This window comes from Convolutriloba macropyga, chromosome 3 (assembly GCF_964194025.1).
Source record: "Convolutriloba macropyga chromosome 3, txConMacr16.3, whole genome shotgun sequence".
In the NCBI taxonomy this organism is placed as follows: domain Eukaryota; kingdom Metazoa; phylum Xenacoelomorpha; order Acoela; family Convolutidae; genus Convolutriloba; species Convolutriloba macropyga.
The window spans coordinates 66,449,155-66,470,165 of NC_134470.1; the positions used below are offsets into that span (position 1 = coordinate 66,449,155).

A 21,011-nucleotide genomic window follows, 5' to 3' on the forward strand; every position below is an offset into this window, starting at 1 on the left:
TTGAATTGTACGTCAGGACTTGTCCTGCTATGTTTTTTTGTTTCGTCGTCTGACGCTCTTTTTTCGTTTTACATTTAAGAAGTATTAATGAACTTTTTATTTATATCGTTTTTTGAGGTGAATTGTTAAATTCATGATATCTGAATATATTCTATTTCATTTCACTGATATTTATGGTTCATGGATGCTGAATTCCCCCAAACACGTTTGTCTCATGTTTTTGGGTGTCGATTGGCCCAGTGGGTATTAATTTCTCTTAGAGCATTTCAGCGGACTAGTCTCCAAGTATGCGATTCACGGAAACTGTTATGGAGACTTGTACTTATGGTGTGAAGGACGATTCTTAGAGGTTGACCCCGCCCCTCCAAATGAACCTTAATTTGGTATTATTAATATCCGCCCTCATCTTCTCAGCCGGCTATTATAGCGCTCCTATTTTTACAATTCAAAGAATTTGAATTGTATTGGGGCGCTGTCTTTTTTTTTAAGATCTGTTCACACATTTTCATGATTTTTGAAGTCAAATTGGAGTAGTGATTTTGGTCACGCCGAAACAGGAAATGGAGCGAAAAAGCGAGTGGTTTTGCGGAGTGAATTTTTTTCGCTCTAATTGTAAAGTAGAGTGAGAAAACGGTGTTTGAACAAAATTTCGGTTTCTCGGTAGTGGTTTTCTGTTCACATGCGGCAATTTCACTTTGATATTTACTGTTTTAACGATTTTTTTGAATGTTTTTCTAAATGGTTTTCCCAATCCATTCATAGTCCGTTCTAGGTCTAGTTTTTTGTTTAGTCAATGAAAATTCTTTGAATTGTACGCCAGGACTTGTCCTGCTATGTTTTTTTACTTCGTCTAACAGATTTTTGTTTCGTCTTACCGTGACTTCTTGGATGACTTTTTCAATGACATACCTCACTCAAAAGAATGACTTCTGAGCTCACTTAAGAAACTTTAAATTTTATGAACATTTACTTATTAAAGGTCAATAGTGTGCATCTAAGTAGTGCCAAACATATGCCCTAATTCTGGAATATTAGAGTCTTGAGTTTTTGATTTCAAATATTAGTTTTGGGATCTTCTCCGTTTGTGCCGCCCCCCCCCAAATATTGCACGTGCATCGGGGGGGGGGGGGGTGCAAATAATATGCGCTCACTAAGCTGAGGGGGCACAAACGAAAAAGATCCTAATTTTGAAAAGCCCTATTAGGGCTTTCTTCTTAGAGAGCTTATGTGTCTCATAAAAATGGCAGTCCGAAGTTAACCCAAAAAGTCTGGTGTTCTATTAAAGGACTGGTGGTCGATCTGTCTATTTTTTTTCTATAGTTGTTTCAATTCAAGTAACGCCACAAGCGTCTATCGCGGCTATTTTCCGGCAATCTGCCGGCTATGTTTGATGGGTAGCTATAAACCGAGTGTATCTGTATTGCATTGCTTTTGGTTTGACTGAGGCAATGTTTTGTATTTTATGACTCGAAGAGGACAAACGCGGTTTGACATTTACATTGATTATTATTTGCTCTCAAACAAATTTGTTATTATATTAGTCTTGTGGTCTTTTTTATGCGATTTTTCACTTGACCAATTTTTCTGATCTTTTTGGCTTTTTTGTCCTCAAAAACGGGATAAATAGGTAGCACCTGGGTACATTAATTAAGGTCTCTTAATGCCTGACGGCTTACTAGTCTCTATGTATGCGATTCACCGAACCTGTTTTGTAGACAAATTCATCGTGTTAAGGGTAGTTCTTAAGAGTTTGACCTCACGCACTTCATTCCCCCTCCAATTCCATCCCCCAGCCTCCCATTTTATCCGTCCACGTCAAAAATGGGGAAAATATTATTTCAACCTTTTGTGAAAAATTTTGTTTTAAGAATTTTGCAGAGAATTTTTTGACTTTGTTGTTCATTTCCTGGCCCTTTCCTCGGGTTTCTCTCTAAGAACTGTTTTTGTTGGTTTTGGCGTCACTTATAAAACTAGCCGTATCGCAAGGAAGGCCTTTTGCCATTAGCTGTTATGGAGTCGCAATTTATAAAGAATTTTCTTATCTGAGGCGTTATTAGTTTTTCTCAGATACATTTAAATGGTTAATTATCGTATTATTCTTTTGCTATGATTAGTATACGTAGGTTGGAGGTTCTATATATCAGTTAGGATGGTCATATTTTTACTTCCATTCGTTGCCGAAATATTCCTTTTCTCGTCAATGAGAGTTCAAATTCTAGTAGTGGTGCCAATCACGCTTGAGTTGCATGCGGAGGGCAATGAGAGTAGTTTTATAGTGTTAATTTATTTCAAACAGCTTTTAAACTGAGGTGCAAATTTTGCTGTTTACAGATTTTTGGGTTTTGATCGCAATTTTTTTCACGTGCAGCAATTTGGCGTAAGTTTTTGCTGCTTTTTGTCTTCTTTGCATGAACGCTGTCGAAAGATGATACGTATTTTCTAATAATTTGAATTTTCTTTTCTTTGAGCAACTCAAAACGCAACTGATGTTTGTTAAAACTTCGACGCTCTTTGTTGTGATGAAATATAAATGATTTTTCGTATTTTTTTTATTTTCTGTAACTTATTATCGTTACTTGCAGGCCTGAATGGGCTATAATCAGGCATGTCTATGGCAATTGACTGATTTGAATTGAAGTCTAATGGTTTCAACTACTGCGACATTACTTGCTATAAAAAATATAAGCGATTTTTGGATTTTTCCATCTTGTACGGTTCTTTTTCATCGTTGTCACGTTTTCAATAATCGTGGGTGTTTTTGAATCTCTGAATTGGCATATCTGATCTAATCTAATGATTTCGTTTCAAAGTGGATGGCTCAAATAACTTTGTGTTGTTTTTTTTTAAAAAAAAACTTTTGGATTTTGCACGGTTTAATACTTCTTTTAATTGCTCTTCCTCGTTATCATATTAATATCAATGATCGTGGCTCTAATGAGCCATACTCAACTTCATTTACTTCATTCTGATTATAATTCTTTTTGACGACTGCCATTTTTGTAATTGTTAATAGCCGCGTCCTCAATTCCAGGCGGCTATTATAGCGCTCCTAATTTTTTTCTTTTTCACTTCGTCTAACAGATTTTTGTTTCGTCTTACCCTGACTTCTTGGAATTGACTTTATCAATGACTTACTTAGTGCTTTAAAGCAGCAGCTGCTCAGCAAAATGTCTAGAATCACCATAATCAGTGCCGACAAATGAAATCAGAAATAGGAACTGGATAAGGGCCATTTTTTGATACCGGCTACTGGAACGTTGTTCTTTTAAGTCTTAGTGTGAGTTAAAACAATCATTTTTAATAGCCGCGAAGCGATAGCTGAGGCTGTTATTGACTTTCTCCTGGTTTTCTTTTATTTCATCGACAAGATTTTTGTTACAAACATATGACGTCACAATCACTCTAAATCTGCTTTTTGTTTATTCGTTAATGCAATTTCCACTGAATTGCGTGCGTGACGTCATTTTTCACTATTATTGGAGCGAGATTTTTGTTCATTCGCGTGATTAAGTTTTTTGTCACACGTGACTTACCTCATTCTCAAAAATGACTTCCTCACTCTGAAGTTGACTTTTTTTTACTTCAACTCAAAGAGATAAGGTCAAATGAATTTATATCACTCTAATTGAAGGTTCTTTAAAAGCAGCTGAGAGAAGCAGAAATAGTTTGTACAGATTCCTATTGAATACTTAACATGTCAGCCCTTAATGAAAAGAATATTTTTTTGGTCTGTCTTTTTTACTTTCTCCTTGAGACCGCAAATCTACGAAGCTATCGCGGCCATTTTCTGACAATCTGCCAGCTATGTTTTCCTATTTTCCAATCACAAAGGAATTCAAAAATTTTTTGCGGAGAAATTTGATTTAAAAAGTGAGCTCAGTGAGCACGAAATTTATAACGCTCCGCATTTTCACGGTAGTTTTCTATATTTAGCACTAATTTGTTGGGCTGAAGTAGTTTTTCTACCAATTAAAACAAGAAGACTTTGACCCCCATAAGTGTTTATTAATAGCCACTCGATTATTATCAGCTGGTGGTTACTTTCAGTGAAGTCTCAGCTGTCGGTTAAGTCAAATTGAATTGATGACTGGTCCAGCCGAAACAGGAAGTCGAGCGATAGAGCGATTGGTTTTGCGGCGTGAATTGTTTGCTCAAATTTTGAGGTCGAGTGAGAAAACAGTGTACGGACAAAAATTCGATTTTCTCGCTGGTGGTTTTTGTTAACATGCGGCAGTTTTCTGTTTCTTTTCTATTTTTATTATCGGTTTTTTCTCTATAAATGGTTTTTCCAATCCATTCTTGGCCTAATTATTTGTTTGGTCATTGAAAGTTCTTTGAATTGTAGGTCAAGAATTTGCCTTAAGTTTGGTTTACCTCATTTTGCTGCTTTTTCGATATATTTATGAAATCTTTCTAACTTATTTATGAAAGATTTAAAACTTTTATATATATATATATATATATATATATATATATGGAAAACATTTCTAAGCTATATTCACTGTTCTCTCATTCTGTTAAAACAGCAATTGCTCAGCCGGGCAATCTAAAATGAGCGGAGTGAATATCAAAAAGAAATAAAAGGAACGGGATATACCCATAAAGCCTATATTTAGATGCCCCCTATTTGAACGTTGTTCTAATTTCTCGTATATACTCGGTACAACGTTTATTAGTATTGATACTAATGGTTGTATCCTATCATTATGAATCAGAGTGTGTGTAACTCTCAAGTCCAATAAAATAGCACGCACTTTAAAGCATTTTTCCGTAAACTAGTCATTTTCCGTTTTCTTTTCTTTCAATCTCGACTGGGATTATGGAAATCAATGTAGGCTGTTTTCTGACAATCTGTTGGGTATGTTCGGACTTCAAGATGCAATTTTGATCTGTATTTTGTCAGCATTTTTTCAGTTTGCTGTTTTATATTCTCTTCGATGGTTTTAGTTTCTCGAGTATGAGCAATTTGTGGGGATTGACTTTTGTGATTTAGGCGAAGTTTGAGGTTCAACTGTTTGCTTCCTCTTCTAGATGACACATTTTAAATAAACTTTCATCCGCAGATAATTATAGGAAATATAGTTTTGGATTTTTTTTGATCGTCTGCCACTGCTATCAGCAGAGATTTTTGTGGGACAGTTTAAACTTTCGATTTTTTGTGAGTTTTGTCGGCGTGGGGCATATTTCAAATTTTTAAAAAGGCTATTGAATTGTTCGGAGTTTAAGAAGTATTAATGAACTTTTTATTTATATCGTTTTTTGAGGTGAATTGTTAAATTCATGATATCTGAATATCTTCTATTTCATTTCACTGATATTTATGGTTCATGGATGCTGAATTCCCCCAAACACGTTTGTCTCATGTTTTTGGGTGTCGATTGGCCCAGTGGGTATTAATTTCTCTTAGAGCATTTCAGAGGACTAGTCTCCAAGTATGCGATTCACGGAAACTGTTATGGAGACTTGTACTTATGGTGTGAAGGACGATTCTTAGAGGTTGACCCCGCCCCTCCAAATGGGAGCTTAATTTGGTATTATTAATATCCGCCCTCATCTTCTCAGCCGGCTATTATAGCGCTCCTATTTTTACAATTCAAAGAATTTGAATTGTATTGGGGCGCTGTCTTTTTTTTAAGATCTGTTCACACATTTTCATGATTTTTGAAGTCAAATTGGAGTAGTGATTTTGGTCACGCCGAAACAGGAAATGGAGCGAAAAAGCGAGTGGTTTTGCGGAGTGAATTTTTTTCGCTCTAATTGTAAAGTAGAGTGAGAAAACGGTGTTTGAACAAAAATTCGGTTTCTCGGTAGTGGTTTTCTGTTCACATGCGGCAATTTCACTTTGATATTTACTGTTTTAACGATTTTTTTGTTGAATGTTTTTCTAAATGGTTTTCCCAATCCATTCATAGTCCGTTCTAGGTCTAGTTTTTTGTTTAGTCAATGAAAATTCTTTGAATTGTACGCCAGGACTTGTCCTGCTATGTTTTTTTACTTCGTCTAAAAGATTTTTGTTTCGTCTTACCGTGACTTCTTGGATGACTTTTTCAATGACTTACCTCACTCAAAAAAATGACTTCTGAGCTCACTTAAGAAACTTTAAATTTTATGAACATTTACTTATTAAAGGTCAATAGTGTGCATCTAAGTAGTGCCAAACATATGCCCTAATTCTGGAATATTAGAGTCTTGAGTTTTTGATTTCAAATATTAGTTTTGGGATCTTCTCCGTTTGTGCCGCCCCCCCCCCCCCAAATATTGCACGTGCATCGGGGGGGGGGGGGGTGCAAATAATATGCGCTCACTAAGCTGAGGGGACACAAACGAAAAAGATCCTAATTTTGATGAAAAGCCCTATTAGGGCTTTCTTCTTAGAGAGCTTATGTGTCTCATAAAAATGGCAGTCCGAAGTTAACCCAAAAAGTCTGGTGTTCTATTAAAGGACTGGTGGTCGATCTGTCTATTTTTTTTCTATAGTTGTTTCAATTCAAGTAACGCCACAAGCGTCTATCGCGGCTATTTTCCGGCAATCTGCCGGCTATGTTTGATGGGTAGCTATAAACCGAGTGTATCTGTATTGCATTGCTTTTGGTTTGACTGAGGCAATGTTTTGTATTTTATGACTCGAAGAGGACAAACGAGGAAAGCAACTTAGTCCGATTTTCATATTACAGGCTGGGAATGAGACCACCCGATGATTTGCTGACTCGTATAAATAGCGATGATGTCATTGCATTGCAATGTAAAGTTGCTCGTAATGATCAGTTGACCAACTATCAGAAGCAAAACTGTGCAATTTACCTGAACTTGGCATGTCTATTTGATGATGGTTAGATTTGTTCCGTTTTTAATTTTTGGACCGTTCTTTATGAATATTACAACTTGGTTGTCATCGCCATAGAGAGTTTATGAAACTTCGAGGCGATTCCGAGTTGTAGAATAAGTTTGAGAGGGCGAGAACAACCGTGTTTACAATGTTTATCAATTCTCGTTGCGTTAACAACACTTGCTCATGTATGAAGTAACATGAAATAACATGCGCACAATTAATACTTCAAAAATCTAAAACAATGGGGAGCTCTGCTTTGGGATTCGACAATTTTTTGCCACTCTCATATAGCAACAATGGCAGAGAAAAGGTAGTCTACTGATAAAGTTTCGACGAAGCAAAATTTCGACGCTCTTTTTAATTTTCGTTGTATTCATTCTCCCGCTAGCAAGTTATTAAATCGATAATTTGTGCAACTGTTGTTATGGCAACGAGAGTTGATTAAAAATTTGGATTATATTTCATCTCGTATACTGGATTTATGCATAGGTTACTTAACTACTTGAAGTCACTGAGAACTTATGATGATTATGGAGAACCGCGAAGTGGTTCAAATGTTAAGCGAGAGTTTTCAAGTGACCGCTGCATAGTCACGTAAACTTGCTTAAAACTCGCAACTTGCACGTTTTAAAATGTCGATAGTTCATTGAAGTCGACTTCGGGTTATGCATATAGGAACTCCTGGCATTAAGATTTCTGTCACTGCACACTTACGGCATTTTAAAACTTGCACCTGCTTATTTTAAACATAATCAACATAATGAAACATTATAAACATTTTAATTTGTGATCTTTTGAAGATAACTTGCCATTAAAAATTTATCGAAATGGCCGTAAGATATCGATAATCCCGCCCGCTCTCTAACATACGAAAAGGAAACCATCAGGATTGTTCTCAAGCTATTCGAGATTGGATTTTGAAATATTAAAATCTCAACATAAAAGTATCGGGGTGTTATAGACCTTGCCTAAGGGTGAGAGCTCACTCTTTTTTAAAGAAGAAGTTTAGTCCGCCAAAACTTATTTTTATCATTTTCTCTAGTAATTGCTGGTCTCATGCAGAGTTTGACTTTTTAGTGCGTTTTCTGGAACTTAAACTGGAAGAGTCGATCACCCTTGACCAATTCATGGATAGTTATCCGGTTCCGTCATATGAAAAGTCACTAGATCATCTTAAAAAGAAGTTCCCAGTCAAATGCATTCCGTCTGAGGCACATACAATACTTGGACTGAAGAGGCCACAGATGCAAGGATATAAGAAGACTGCCAAATCTCGCATACGATGCCGACTTTTTCTACCGATGGGAATTCAAGTTTTTGTGCCCGCTGCAGCCAGAAATGAATCCTCGGCAAAGCTACATAAATGTGCACTGTTTGGTGAGGATCATTCTTCTGTTACATGCTTTGGGGATGTGTCTCATGTGCTACTGCCAAATGTGGTCGTCCTAGTTTGAATTGATTGAAATGAACTACACTTCTGAAGATGATCACTTTGTGCATTTAAAGTATCCTTCTCTTGTTCGCTTCTGAACACTGTTTCTATTCTCAGCCTTTGGCTCGCTTCATCACGTCTTGAAACCGTCTGGTCCTTTCGAGTTTGCTCCCCTGGATTCGCTTTCTGTGGGTCATATATTAGTGGATATATTTCTTGCTAAATAATCCCATCAATTGCTTTTTTAGAAGCGTCAGTAGAAACTGTAACTTCTTTTTGTAAATTGTAAAGCTGTATAAGTGGGTGAGAACAGATATTTTTTATCCTCAAATTTTTTTGTTGGGTTTTATTTAACACCTGATTTCGAGAATAATACCCTACAAAAGTTCGCTAACTCAACGCAAGGTTTGAGCTGTTTGTTGTTAGTTTTTTTCAATTTTGATTCATTCAACAGTTTGGGATCTTGTATTTCGTCATTGAAAACGGAGTATCTCCAATAAAAGAAACAGTACTAAATGGTTTTGAGTTAGGTTTTTTTAATGGTAGTCTTTCTCATGTAGTCAACTCTTTACTGCTAGCATTCTTTTTTCGAACTTCTGCTCTGGAATTCCATGCACCAATTCATCTAATTACAAAATATCCACACCCTTGATTCCTTTGAATGTTTATTCAATGCAGTTTTGAAACGTTGAAGATATTTCATTCCATGAGGTAATCTGCACATTTTTAAAAGTCCCTTGTATGTGTTGATTGTGCGTATGTTTTGCTCGTCAAGTTTTATCTGATAGTACGCGTCCGACAAGTTGATTTCAGCGAAGTGCAGGACCCTATAAAGATGTTAAAGATTGTCGCCATGTCTTATCTGGTTGTTCTGATCCTTGCCTTTGCCTTTTATGTGCGCTTGGAGATCCACTTAATTTCTCAAATCTCCAGTCTTGTTTCTTTGCCACACCACTGTTGATGCCTTAGTCACTCCTCTCGGCTGTACAGTGTCACGGATGAACTAACTGTCCTTCTGTTCCAGGTTTTCTGTGTTAGGAGAACACTAGCTGTGAAACGGGTATAGATTTTACATGAGCTTTGTAGGCCTTCACAGGTGATGGGTGTGATGTTCTGGGTGTGATGTTGTTCACACTTAAGCTGAGTTGTTGATCCCTTTCAAGCAATCCAAATTTTTCTTCGGCTGCACAGCTGTTAGTTGATTTTGATTGTGACTGCTTTTTTGACCTCTACGTCAAAAATAAAGATCACCGAAGTATCAGTTGATGTCCATCATATGCTTCGAGATCTCTTATCTTACTTGAAATGAATTACACTTCTGAAGATGATCACTTTGTGCATTTAAAGTATCCTTCTCTTGTTCGGTTCTGAACACTGTTTCGATTCTCAGCCTTTGACTCGCTTCATCACGTCTTGGAACCGTCTGGTCCTTTCGAGTTTGCTCCCCTGGATTCGTTTTCCGTGGGACATATATTAGAGGATGTATTTCTTGCTAGTAGTCTTTCTCATGTAGTAGTCTTTCTCATGTAGTCAACTCTTCACTGCTAGCATTCTTTTTTCGAACTTCTGATCTGGAATTCCATGCACCAACTCATCTAGTTACGAAATATCCAGACCCTTGATTCGTTTGAATGCTTTTTCAATGCAGTTTTGAAAGGTTGAAGATTTTTTCATTCCCTGAGGTAATCTGCACATTTTTAAAGTCCCTTGGATGTGTTGGTTGTGCGTATGTTTTGCTAGTCAAGTTTTATCTGATAGTAGGCGTCCGACAAGTTGATTTCAGCAAGAAGTGGCAGGCCCTATAAAGATGTTAAAGATTGTCGCCATGTCTAAGGGTGATGGGTATGATGTTCTGGGTGTGATGTTGTTCACACTTCAGCTGAGTTGTTGATCCCTTTCAGTTAATCCAAATTTTTTTCGACTGCACAGCTGTTAGTTGATTTTGAGTGTGACTGCTTTTTTGAACTCTACGTCAGAAATAAGAGATCACCGAAGTATCAGTTGATGTCCATCATGTGCTTCGAGATGTCTTATCTTAACATCCCAGTTTTTCGGCCCCTGAGGTAATCTGTAGATCTTAATAGTCCCTTCGATATGTTGGTTGTGCATCTTTTTTTTCATCAAGTTTAATCTGGCACTGGGCGTCCAAAAAGATAATTTTAGCAAAGGAGTAGGCCCCATCAATCTGATGAGGATTGTAGTCATGTCTATTATGGGGTTGTCCTCATCCATGACTTTGCTGGTGGTTTGCACCTGAGAGCCACTCAGAGTATCAACTCTCCACTCCTGTTTTTTTGCCACACCCCACTGGTGATGCATTGGTGAATCGTGTTAGCTGTACAGGGTCAAGAATGTCCTAACTGACCATCTGTTCCATCTTCTCTGTGTTTGCAGAACCTTGGCTCTGAACCTGATGTCAAATCCACATGAGCTGCGTATTCCTTGACAGATTGTAGATTGTGGGTGTGATGTTATTGGTGGGTGGTTGACCTCTTCTAAGTACTCCAAATTTTTTATTCGACTGCTCAACTGTTATTGAGCTTTCTTTCAATTCAGAGTTGGAAAATTGTGATCACCGAAGAATCCGTTAATGTCCATCATATGCTTCGAGATCTTTTATCTAAATGATGTTTAACGAGCTCAGCCAATACATTGGATGATGTTTCTGTAATCTCCAAACCTGTATCTCCCTGCTTTTTTTTAAAATTTTGATGTTTTTAAACCAATTTCTTGCTTTAGATTTGTTGTTGATTATACATTTTTCCATCCATCTCAGAGCTAGGAATTGCTTGCTTTATTTTTTATCTCAAAATTTTTGTTCGTATTGTTAACCTGAAATTTGTTTAGGTTTGTCTCTACAACATTCTGAGAAATGTCCAACCTTTTCAGTTTTCGAAGTCTTAATATGATGTCGCTACTTCTAGTGCACGCATTTTTGTTTCTGATCGCTGGTGATTTATAGTTTGGTTTTTCAGAGGTCTTTTTGATGTTGTAACTAACTTTCTCCTTCACCATTACGGGCTTGTAGCGTGGTCAAAATTTCGCAAAAGCCGTTGCGTGGCTTCTGAACTGTAGAATTTCAGTCAATTCTGTAACAGACGTTGCTGTTTTACTTCAACACCTTGTAGTTGTTTTGCTCCAGTGTCCCTGAACCTCAAGATATATTTTAGGTTAATCGGGTTGCTTACTGTTTTGAGTTTATCGAAAACACATGAGTGCTGCTTCTCTTATTTAGGTAATGAAATTGTCATCCAATTCCACTTCACCCTGATTTACGGACAGGAAAGTGTCCCTTTCCCCCGTTACTAATCTATCCTAAGGAGAAATAAAGTTTTGAGCTGCTATTCTGCCTTGTTGAGATCGATTATCTGGTGACTTTTCAGGGTTTGAGGCTCCCAAGTTTCAGAAGTGAGGCTTGACTAGGTAATCTGCAGATCTTAAATATCCCCTCCGATATGTTGGTTGTGCATCATTTGTTCATCACATTTAATCTGGCGCTGGGCGTCCAAAAAATTGATATTAGGAAAAGTAGGCGGCCCCATCAAAGTAGGAGGCCCCATCAATCTATTGAGGATTGTAGTCATTGTCTGTTATGGGGTTGTCCTCCTCCATGACTTTGCTGGTGTTTTTCACTTTGAGAGGCAAGCGGAGTATCAAATATCCTCTCCTGTTTTTTGCCACCCCACTGGTGATGCATTGGTGAATCATCTTAGCTGTAAATAATCCCATCAATTGCTTGTTTCGAAGCGTCAGTAGTAACTGACTTCATTTTGTAAATTGTAATGCTGTACAATTGGGCGAGAACAGATGATTTTTTATTTCCTCAAATTTTTTTTATTGGTTTTTGCCACATCTGAAGTCGCCATTTAACACACATGATTTATAACAGTTTGTTTGCAATTTCGAGAATAATACCTTACAAAAGTTTGCTAACTCAACGCAAGATTCGAGCTGTTTGTTGTTAGTTTTTTTATTTCTAATTCATTCAACAGTTTAGGATCTTCTATTTCGTCATTGGAAACGGAGTATCTCAAAACGAAAGAAGCAGTCCTGAGTGGTTTTGAGTTAGGTTTTTAAAATTAGTCTTTCTCATGTAGTCAATTCTTTACTGCTTGCATTCTTTTTTCGAACTTCTGCTCTGGAATTCCATGCACCAACTCATCTAATTACAAAATATCAACACCCTTGATTCCTTTGAGTGTTGATTCAGTGCAGTTTTGAAAGGTTGAAGATTTTTCATTCCCTAAGGTAATCTACACATGTTTAAAAGTCCCTTGAACGGGTTGATTGTGCGTATGTATCGCTCAGCACGTTATATCTGATAGTAGGCGTCCGACAAGTTGATTTCAGCGAAGTGGCAGGCCCTATAAAGATGTTAAAGATTGTCGCCGTGTCTTATCTGGTTGTTCTGATCCTTGCCTTTGTCTTTTATGTGCGCTTGGAGATCCACTTAATTTCTCAAATCTCCAGTCTTATTTCTTTGCCACACCACTGTTGATGCCTTAGTCACTCCTCTTCTCCTGGCCGTACAGTGTCACGGATGACCTAGCTGTCCATCTGTTCCAGATTTTCTGTGTTAGCAGAACATTGGCTGTGAAACGGGTATCAATTTCACATGAGCCTTTGTATGCCTTGACAGGTGGTAAGTTCTGGGTGTGATGTTGTTCACACTTGAGTTGAATGTTGATACCTTTCAAGTAATCCAAATTTTTCTTCGACTGCACAGCTGTTAGTTGATTTTGAGTGTGACTGCTTTTTTGAACTCTACGTCAGTAATAAGAGATCACCGAAGTATCAGTTGATGTCCATCATATGCTTCGAGATGTTTTATCTCAAGATCTCAGTTTTGAGCTCCTGAGGTAATCTGTAGTTCCTAAATAGTCCCTTTGATATGTTGGTTCTGCATCCTTTGCTCATCACGTTTAATCTGGCGCTGGGCGTCCAAAAAATTGATATTAGCAAAGTAGGAGGCCTCATCAATCTCTTCCTGACGATTGTAGTCATGGGTTTTATGGGTTTGTCCTCATCCATGACTTTGCTGGAGGTTTGCACTTGAGAGCCACCCAGGGTATCAAATCTCTACTCCTGTTTTTCGACACATTCCACTGGTGATGCATTGATAAATCGTCTTAGCTGTACAAAATCAAGAATGTCCTAACTGGCCATCTGTTCCATCTTCTGTGTTTGCAGAACCTTGACTATGAACCTGGTGTCAAATCCACATGAGCTGTGTATTCCTTGACAGATTGTAGATTGTGGGTGTGATGTTATTGGTGGGTTCTTGATCTCTTCGAAGTAATCCAAATTCTCTGTTCGACTGCACAACTAATAATGATCTTCCTTTCAAATCAGCGTCGGAAATTTGTGATCACCGAAGAATCCATTGATGTCCATCATATGCTTCGAGATCTCTTATCTTACCATTAACTGATGTTTACCGAGCTCATTGAACACTTCGAGTGATTTTTCTGTTATCTCCAAGCATTTATCTCCCTGCGTTTTAAAAATTTTGCTGTTTTTGTCACAACCATGCTATAGATTGTTGTTGAGAATACAACCTTTCTATCCATCTTTGTTTGCAGCACATTGACAGTGACTGTGGTGTAAAATTCAAATGAATTGTATATCCTTTGACAGGTGGTAAGTTTTGGATGTTATGTTCTTCACGCCGTAGATGGGTAGTTGTTCTTTTCGAAGTGATCCAAAGTTTTTTCGAGCTGTGAGTTAACTTTGTGTGTTTGGTTTTTTCTACTTGTCAGAAATTAGTGATCACCGAAGTATCAGTTGATCGCTGTCATATGCTTTCAGATGTCTTTTTTTAATCATTTACCTGAGAATTACCTAAGCTCAGTCCATATTTTGGATGATATTACTGCAATCTCGACACCTGTATCTACCTGCTTTTTTATTTTGCTGATTTTTTTAACCAAGTTCTTGCTTTAGATTTGTTGTTGAGTATACAACTTTCCATCCATCTCAGAGCCACGAAATGCTTGCTTCGCATCATTTTTTCCCACAAAATTTTCGTTTGTTATGATAACCTTAATTTTTTCAGGTTTATCTCCACACCTTTTTGAGAAATGTCAGACCTTTTCAGTGTTCGAAGTTTTAATTTGGTGTCCCTACTTCTAGATTACACATTTTTGTTTCTAATCGCTGTTGATTGATAGTTTGGTTTTTCAGAGGTCTTTTTGATGTTGTAACTAACTTCCTCCTTCACCATTAAGGGCTTGTGTATCTTTTGCGGCTAAACTTAAATATCTTTTGCGGTTTCACTCGTTAAGTTATGGTTTTCTGGCTTCGATACTACTAGATTTCACAATTTGTTTTTGATTTTAAGGCATTGGCCCCTTTTTCACGTTTTTTCCTCTTTTTGTCACATTATCACAGTATTAACAGTTCACAAAATACATTTTTGGTGTTCCAATAAACACACAATTGAACATATAAAAGTTATAGATTTTAGTTTTAATGGCTTCGTCACCCTTTCTCGAAGAATTTAAATGAATTTTTCACATTTGTCCTTAATTTGCCTTTTTGGTCTTATCAAAAAAATCCTGGATAATAACAGGTCTGCTTGGCTGTTTATGAAGGAAAAAATGAGACAATATTCTGATTTGAGTAGATACCTGATTGTTGTCATGACTCTGAAAACTAAAAAATTTAAAAAAGACTTTTTAACTTCGCATTTTGGCAATTTTATGTCAATTTGTCACCTGGTCTCATTAATTACAGGTCACATATGACTCGAAGGAAGGTGAAAGTGTACAAAATTTTTTGTTTCTGAAGAAATCCTGTTGAATGTTCTCGCTACGGCACGTTTTTCGCAGAAAAGGTAAACTAATTCTTGATTTTTGTCTTTACTTTTCTTTTTGTAAACGAAAGACATATTCTGAATAAATACAGGTCTCAAGCGCTTCATTTGGATGAGAAATTGGACCTTACTAATTCTTTAAATATTTCATTCTGTAGCTAATGACTTTCATGGCTTTAAAATTAATTGTTTTCAAAAAATACAAAATTTTACTTAATTTTGCTGTTTTTCTTTTTTTTTGTCTACTTGTTTCCGGTTCTCATTAATTAGAGGATGCATACCATGTTATTGGCGTTCGAGGAAGGCTCAATTGAACATATTTTGTGGGGAAAATCTGACTTCGACAACATTTTCTCGAAAGTTTTAATTCAATTTTTGCTTGCTGTCTCTATTAGTTGTACTTTTTTAACCGCATAAAAAATTGATAAAAAAACAGGTCTTAATGCTCTCCTATAAAAGCGTATGTGATTATTATTCTTTTTGGATGTTTTCAATTGCTATCTAATGGTTTTCAGTAATTGTTTTTTCAAAATATATGCAAATTTTTTTGCTGTTTTTTTTGTTCTTTTTCGTCTAATTGTTACAGAGGCTTAATATGAAGTGGTCCCATATATTTTCTATTGAAGTACAAGTTTGTAAGTTTTTTGTCTAGTTTTTGTTTTATCTGACGCTCTTTTGACTTTGTTGTTAAGTTTTTTTTGTAAAAAAATGGACACAAATTTTGGATGTAATTAATGTTTGTTGTTATTGTTGTTTGATTTTGTCGTCGTCTTGACTTGTTTTCTTAATAATGGTTGATGTCATCAATCTAATGTGGCATTTTTAACTCCTCTGAGTTATTTGCGTTGCAGGAGTTTTTTTTTAATCAGACAGATTTTTTTTTGAAAAATACATTTGGTAGACATTTATGCCAAAAATGTGGATGAGCGGGGTCGGAATTTTATGTGCAAATGCACATTACTGAGCCTCCTTGTTGATTTGAATCTAAAATTGAACAAAATTGCAGGAACTCGTATATCGCACGGTGCAATCAAAGAATAAGATTCCTATCACAACTTGCCTGTCAAGGTGCATTTTACGCTGACATGGATCACATTATCTACTGAAATAGGCCTTGCACCTGGAGTTGCAAATTTTTGTCACCTACGTACCTAAAACGTTGTAGGGTGTGGTGTTACAATTAACAAACTAGAGCTCCTGTATTTATTGATTTTAGCATCAACAAAACAATTGGCAACTGAAGCAGCTTTTGCCAAGTACCTTCAGGTGTATTTGGGAAACACTGAGTTGCCGAAAAAGTGGCTGTACAATTATTTGCAAAAACAGCTGACTTCAGAGCCATTGGTGTTATTTGGCAACGTTACCAAAGAAGACGCAATTCGTTTCAAGGCAAAGTGTAATCAGAAGAAAGGGAAAATTGATCCATTGTCAAATTTGAGAACAGAAAATGAAATTTTACGAGTGCAACTAGATGATTTGAAAAAGAAGTACAAGAGATTGAAATATAAACTGAAGCAGAAAAATTCTATTTATACAAGAACGAGTCGGAGCTCTGATAACACGCGAATACTTAATGGCGATCTGACAAGTTTTGTGGATGATTTGAGCAAGAACTTATTTGTGAATTCTGTCCAAGTGTCTTATCTGGGGCCTTCTTTCCGCAACGATACTAGTGTTCAAATTACCATAAATGACCTCTATGTATTCAAAAATACTGTGGACGATAGTTTGGACTTGGCATTAACGGTCACTGCTGAACGTGCGACAGAATTTATGAGTCAGTTGTTGAAACGTGGAAGCGAAGATGTGATTCCACGAGATCAAATTGACGATACAATGTTACTTGTTGCTCTATTTGAATTAAAAACCGGGTTTTCAATTGATAACGTCATAGTCAATTTGAAGAATTTACGCAAGAATAATTGGACGGCAAAGGCTGTGATTGATGGAGTGTTATGTTCGTCAGGAAATTGCAATAAATCTAAACTAGTTGCTTTGAATGGCTTGTTTTCAAAGTTTCTTCTGGGGAAACAATCATGTGTACTTTCAACTTGACTTCTTGTTTTGGCTTCTTTTAGGGAACTTACCCCCTACAAAATTATAGTCACCTTTATAGGAGAATTATTGGCCCACTAAGCTGGGGGCTGTATAGTGGTAAAGAACCCTTTTTGCGCTACCTATTTGGGAATTGGCGCATTACAATTAATTAATAATCGAGAAATTTCGGATTTGACTAATAGGCGATCAGATGGGATCGGCTCTATGTTATCAGAGTAACGATTAACGCGGAAAAGTTGTATCTGCAAGAAGCATTACTATCTGCTTCCTTTTCTGGTATTTATTGTGTTGACAGTATTTCTGGCATCCCTAAGAAATAAAACCAAGGTAAATAATTGTCTTTTTTGGCCCATTAAAGCTTTCCTTTCTTTTTTTCTTTGCGTTTTTTCTTTGCAAAAGTTTTTTTCTGAAAGCTCAGTTTTTTTCTTTGCAAGCCTTAGTGTCCTTAAGACCTGTTTCCAGAAGAACTTGTTTCAGGCCAATGTTAGCAATAGTAGAAAATTTTGAATTAATGGGCCGTTAAATTTTCATTGGGACGTCTAAAACTTGCACGTCGTCAGGTATTCGTGTACGAACTTGATTGAGTTGACTACATTCAATAAACGTGGTTTTTAGTGGCGATATATTGTAACACTTCATTCATTCGAGCAATAAAAACTCTCAAATTGCGGATACTAATGACAGACATTTCCATTTTAGTAGCAATTTGAACTAAACTTGGTTAGTATCACAAATTTCCAACCTCGTTTACTCGGTCCTATTGGAAAACACCCACACACGCACATCACCACCACATGCCATTCCTCCCTCCCGCCCACCTACCCTCTATACCCATCTACCCACCAAGCCCCTACACCTACTTAACATCACACCTACTCCCTACCTACCTACACTCGGGCGCCTTTCTACCCCCTGCCTGCACCCCCGCCTACCTTGCCACTCCAATGCTCCGCCACCCCTCATACCAACCCTTACCCCTCTAATTACCAAACCCCCCCCCCCCCACTGAATCCCCTTAGCCTACCTCCTAACCCCCCCTCCCACTCTACGTACCTACCCCATCTACCCACATTCCTAACTAAAAATTTGTCGTTTATTTTTATTTATTTTTTAAAACTTTATTTGCTATTTCTTAATGGGTAGGGTTAGCTAAAAGTTTTTATTGCAGGACTCTTTGAGTCGTTTCCAATATTCTAATACTCTTAATGCAATTTTTTTGCTATATTCTTAATTACACTTTTGTTCATAAACATTCTTTGACTTCTCAAGTGGCTTTTTAATTGCTCTCAAACAAAGTTTAGCAATATTAGTCCTGTCGGTCTTTTTATTCGATTTTTCGCTTGACCAATTTTTCGTCTGATCCATTTGACTTTTCGTCCTCAAAAACGGGATAAACAGGTAGCGCCAGAGGCATTAAGTGCTATTAGAGCCTTTCAGCTCACTAGTCTTCAAGTATGCGATTCACAGAATCTGTTTTGGAGACCTATTTTTATCAATGAGAAGTCTCTTTGGACTTCTAATGAGACCCTAGTTGTTCTTTTTTTGATGATTTGATTTCAATTTTTTTAAGAATTATGTCAGAGAAAACAGCTGACTTTAAAACAGCCTATTTTCGGCCTATTTCTGTCTGTATTTGAAAAATATGCCAATTTGTTGTTTTGTGGGGTTCATGTATTGGCTTTTTGGTCCATTGTTCATTTTATACAGTTTTATAGGTGTTATCATTAATCGGAGACACTTATATATTATTGGGCATTTTTCCCCGCAATAAACAAATTTTTTTTAAAGATTTTTGTTTACAGGTTTATGCGTTATTTGTCTTTGTTTTAATTTTCTAATGTTTTGTGTCGTCTAACTATTTCCTAATCAATTAGGCGCTGGTCAAAAATTCGGTACAGAACACTTAATGGGACATCTTGAGAATGTAGAGAATATTATTAAAAGTTATGATTCATTTTGAATGTCCATATCTTCGGTTGTGTTCCGGTTTTCTTGGTATGCATCGTTTTTATGGCCCTGTCTACCAAGTACCTGTCAGCAAAAAAAAATGTTCACAGATTTTGCCTTCCTTATATATATTTTATATCCTTCCTGATTGATATTAATTTTTCTGCGTCTTTTTCTTTTTGAATTTCACTATTTGAGGCTGTAAATAATTGTTCCGCGACACTCTTGAGGGGGGAGGAACTCTATACTCAAATATTTCAGATATGTTTATCGTAGTGAGTTGTGAGTGGTATCATTAAAAAGCATTACCAGCCTAGAATATGGAATTAAAATTTTTAATTTCGCTGCCTAGAGAGAGTTATCGTGGTTTAAAGTTTTGTGAATATTAGACCGACTTGCGTTATTTTTATTCACCTTTTCTGGAATTTTTGCCTAAAATTTCAATTTTGCTAAAATATGTAAAATTGTTAAGAATAATACTGTTGAATATTTTGATTGAGTTTTTTGTCTATAATATTGGCTAAATTTTTCAATATTCAGCCTGTTTCGTCAAAAATTGCCCGAAGTAAGCTTCTTTAGTCCACTGTGATTAAATTTGCCGGAACTAAACAATCGGAAACAACTAACAAACTTTTAAACTAATGATCTTTTTTAAACTACAAAGCGAGCTAATGCTACTGCTTCTTCCATTGAGAGTAGTCTGGAACTAAAGTCTTGCCGTTTTTTGCTAACTTTACTCTATGATTATCAAAAAGGCAGCAATTATTTTTGATCTTTAAACTTACAAGTTATCTAGATCTATATTATTCGAAACGATTGAGTGTTCTTAAGGCAATAGCAAGGCTGTCTTCAGTCCAATCTTGGACTCTTACAATCCAAAAATAATTCGGCTTGTAATCAGTCGGTCTCTTTTTAAATAAAATTAGATATTTTTTCATGTTAATTAACGAACAGAACAGTTCATATCAAAGCTCACTGGTGATATATCCAACTAGCTTCCTAAGTATTGAAAAATTAATGTATCTAGTTTCTGTACTCGAAAGTTTTAACTAAACAATGGCTAATAAAATTTTGCCACTATTTTTCTCTTAATTTGGTCAACTTGTAGTTTAGTGTCAGCAAATAAAGAAGGATAAATGCTTCTTCTTTTTCTTCCTTCTACTGATTTAAATTGCATCATTTTTTGCGGTTTTACGCAGTAAGTTTTATGGCTTTGGTACTACTAGATTTCAAAATTTTTATTTTTAGACGTTGGCCCCTTTTTCTTGCTATCTCTCGTTTATTTGCTTTATCACACTATAGACAGATCACTTAATGCATTCATTATTAGGCAGTTCACAATTAGGCACAATTGAACATATAAAAGTCTTTAAAGGCATAGATTATGGTTTTAACGGCTTCGACACCACTTTTTCGAAGAATTTAATTGAGCTTTTTTTATACAATAGTCTTTAACTGTCGTTTTTACTTTTTCGTCAGATAAAGTTTCCTGGATAATGACAGGTCTCCTTGTTTTTTGGAGGAATAAACGAGCCTATTTTCTGATTTGAGTAGATATCTGATGGCTTATCATGACTTGGAAAACAATTGTTTTAAAATTAGAAAACTTCTTAGTCTTTTTTGTCTATTTGTTACCTAGTCCTGTTAATTACAGGTCACATTTGACACAGTTGTTGTTGGGGGAAGGTGGAAGTGTAAAAACTCTAATTTTTTGAAAGAAATCGTAATGAGTTTACTAGCTTCGACACGGGTTTTTGCAAAAAAAAATCGTATTTTTTGTTTGTCTCTAATTGACGTTGTTTTGTAGACGTAAGAGATTTTCTGAATAATTACGGGTTTCAAGAAGTTCCTTTGGACGAATGAACGGACCTATATAATTATTTCGTTTATGACTAATGGCTTTCATGACTGGGAAAAAATACAAAATATAC

At 36.4% G+C, this 21,011-nt stretch overlaps 2 protein-coding genes across 2 annotated transcripts in view; one reads left to right on the forward strand and one right to left on the reverse strand.

The window, feature by feature from the left end:
* Positions 1-21,011, reverse strand: part of LOC142336375 (translationally-controlled tumor protein homolog) — a 318,382-nt gene that overhangs the window by 285,988 nt on the left and 11,383 nt on the right. The gene's annotated exons all lie outside the window — the stretch shown is intronic.
* Positions 6,679-17,143, forward strand: LOC142337217 (uncharacterized). Its single transcript, XM_075386353.1, has 3 exons — positions 6,679-6,829; positions 7,907-8,206; positions 16,292-17,143. The coding sequence occupies exons 1-3, from the start codon at positions 6,682-6,684 to the stop codon at positions 17,128-17,130; spliced, it is 1,287 nt and encodes a 428-aa protein (XP_075242468.1). The 5' UTR covers positions 6,679-6,681; the 3' UTR covers positions 17,131-17,143.

Coding starts and splice junctions, on each gene's coding strand:
- LOC142337217 (XM_075386353.1), top strand. CDS start 6,682: ATGAGACCACCCGATGATTTGCTGACTCGTATAAATAGCGATGATGTC. Junction 6,830..7,906: donor GGCATGTCTATTTGATGATG/GTTAGATTTGTT, acceptor TTGACTTTTTAG/TGCGTTTTCTGGAACTTAAA. Junction 8,207..16,291: donor ACATAAATGTGCACTGTTTG/GTGAGGATCATT, acceptor TATTGATTTTAG/CATCAACAAAACAATTGGCA.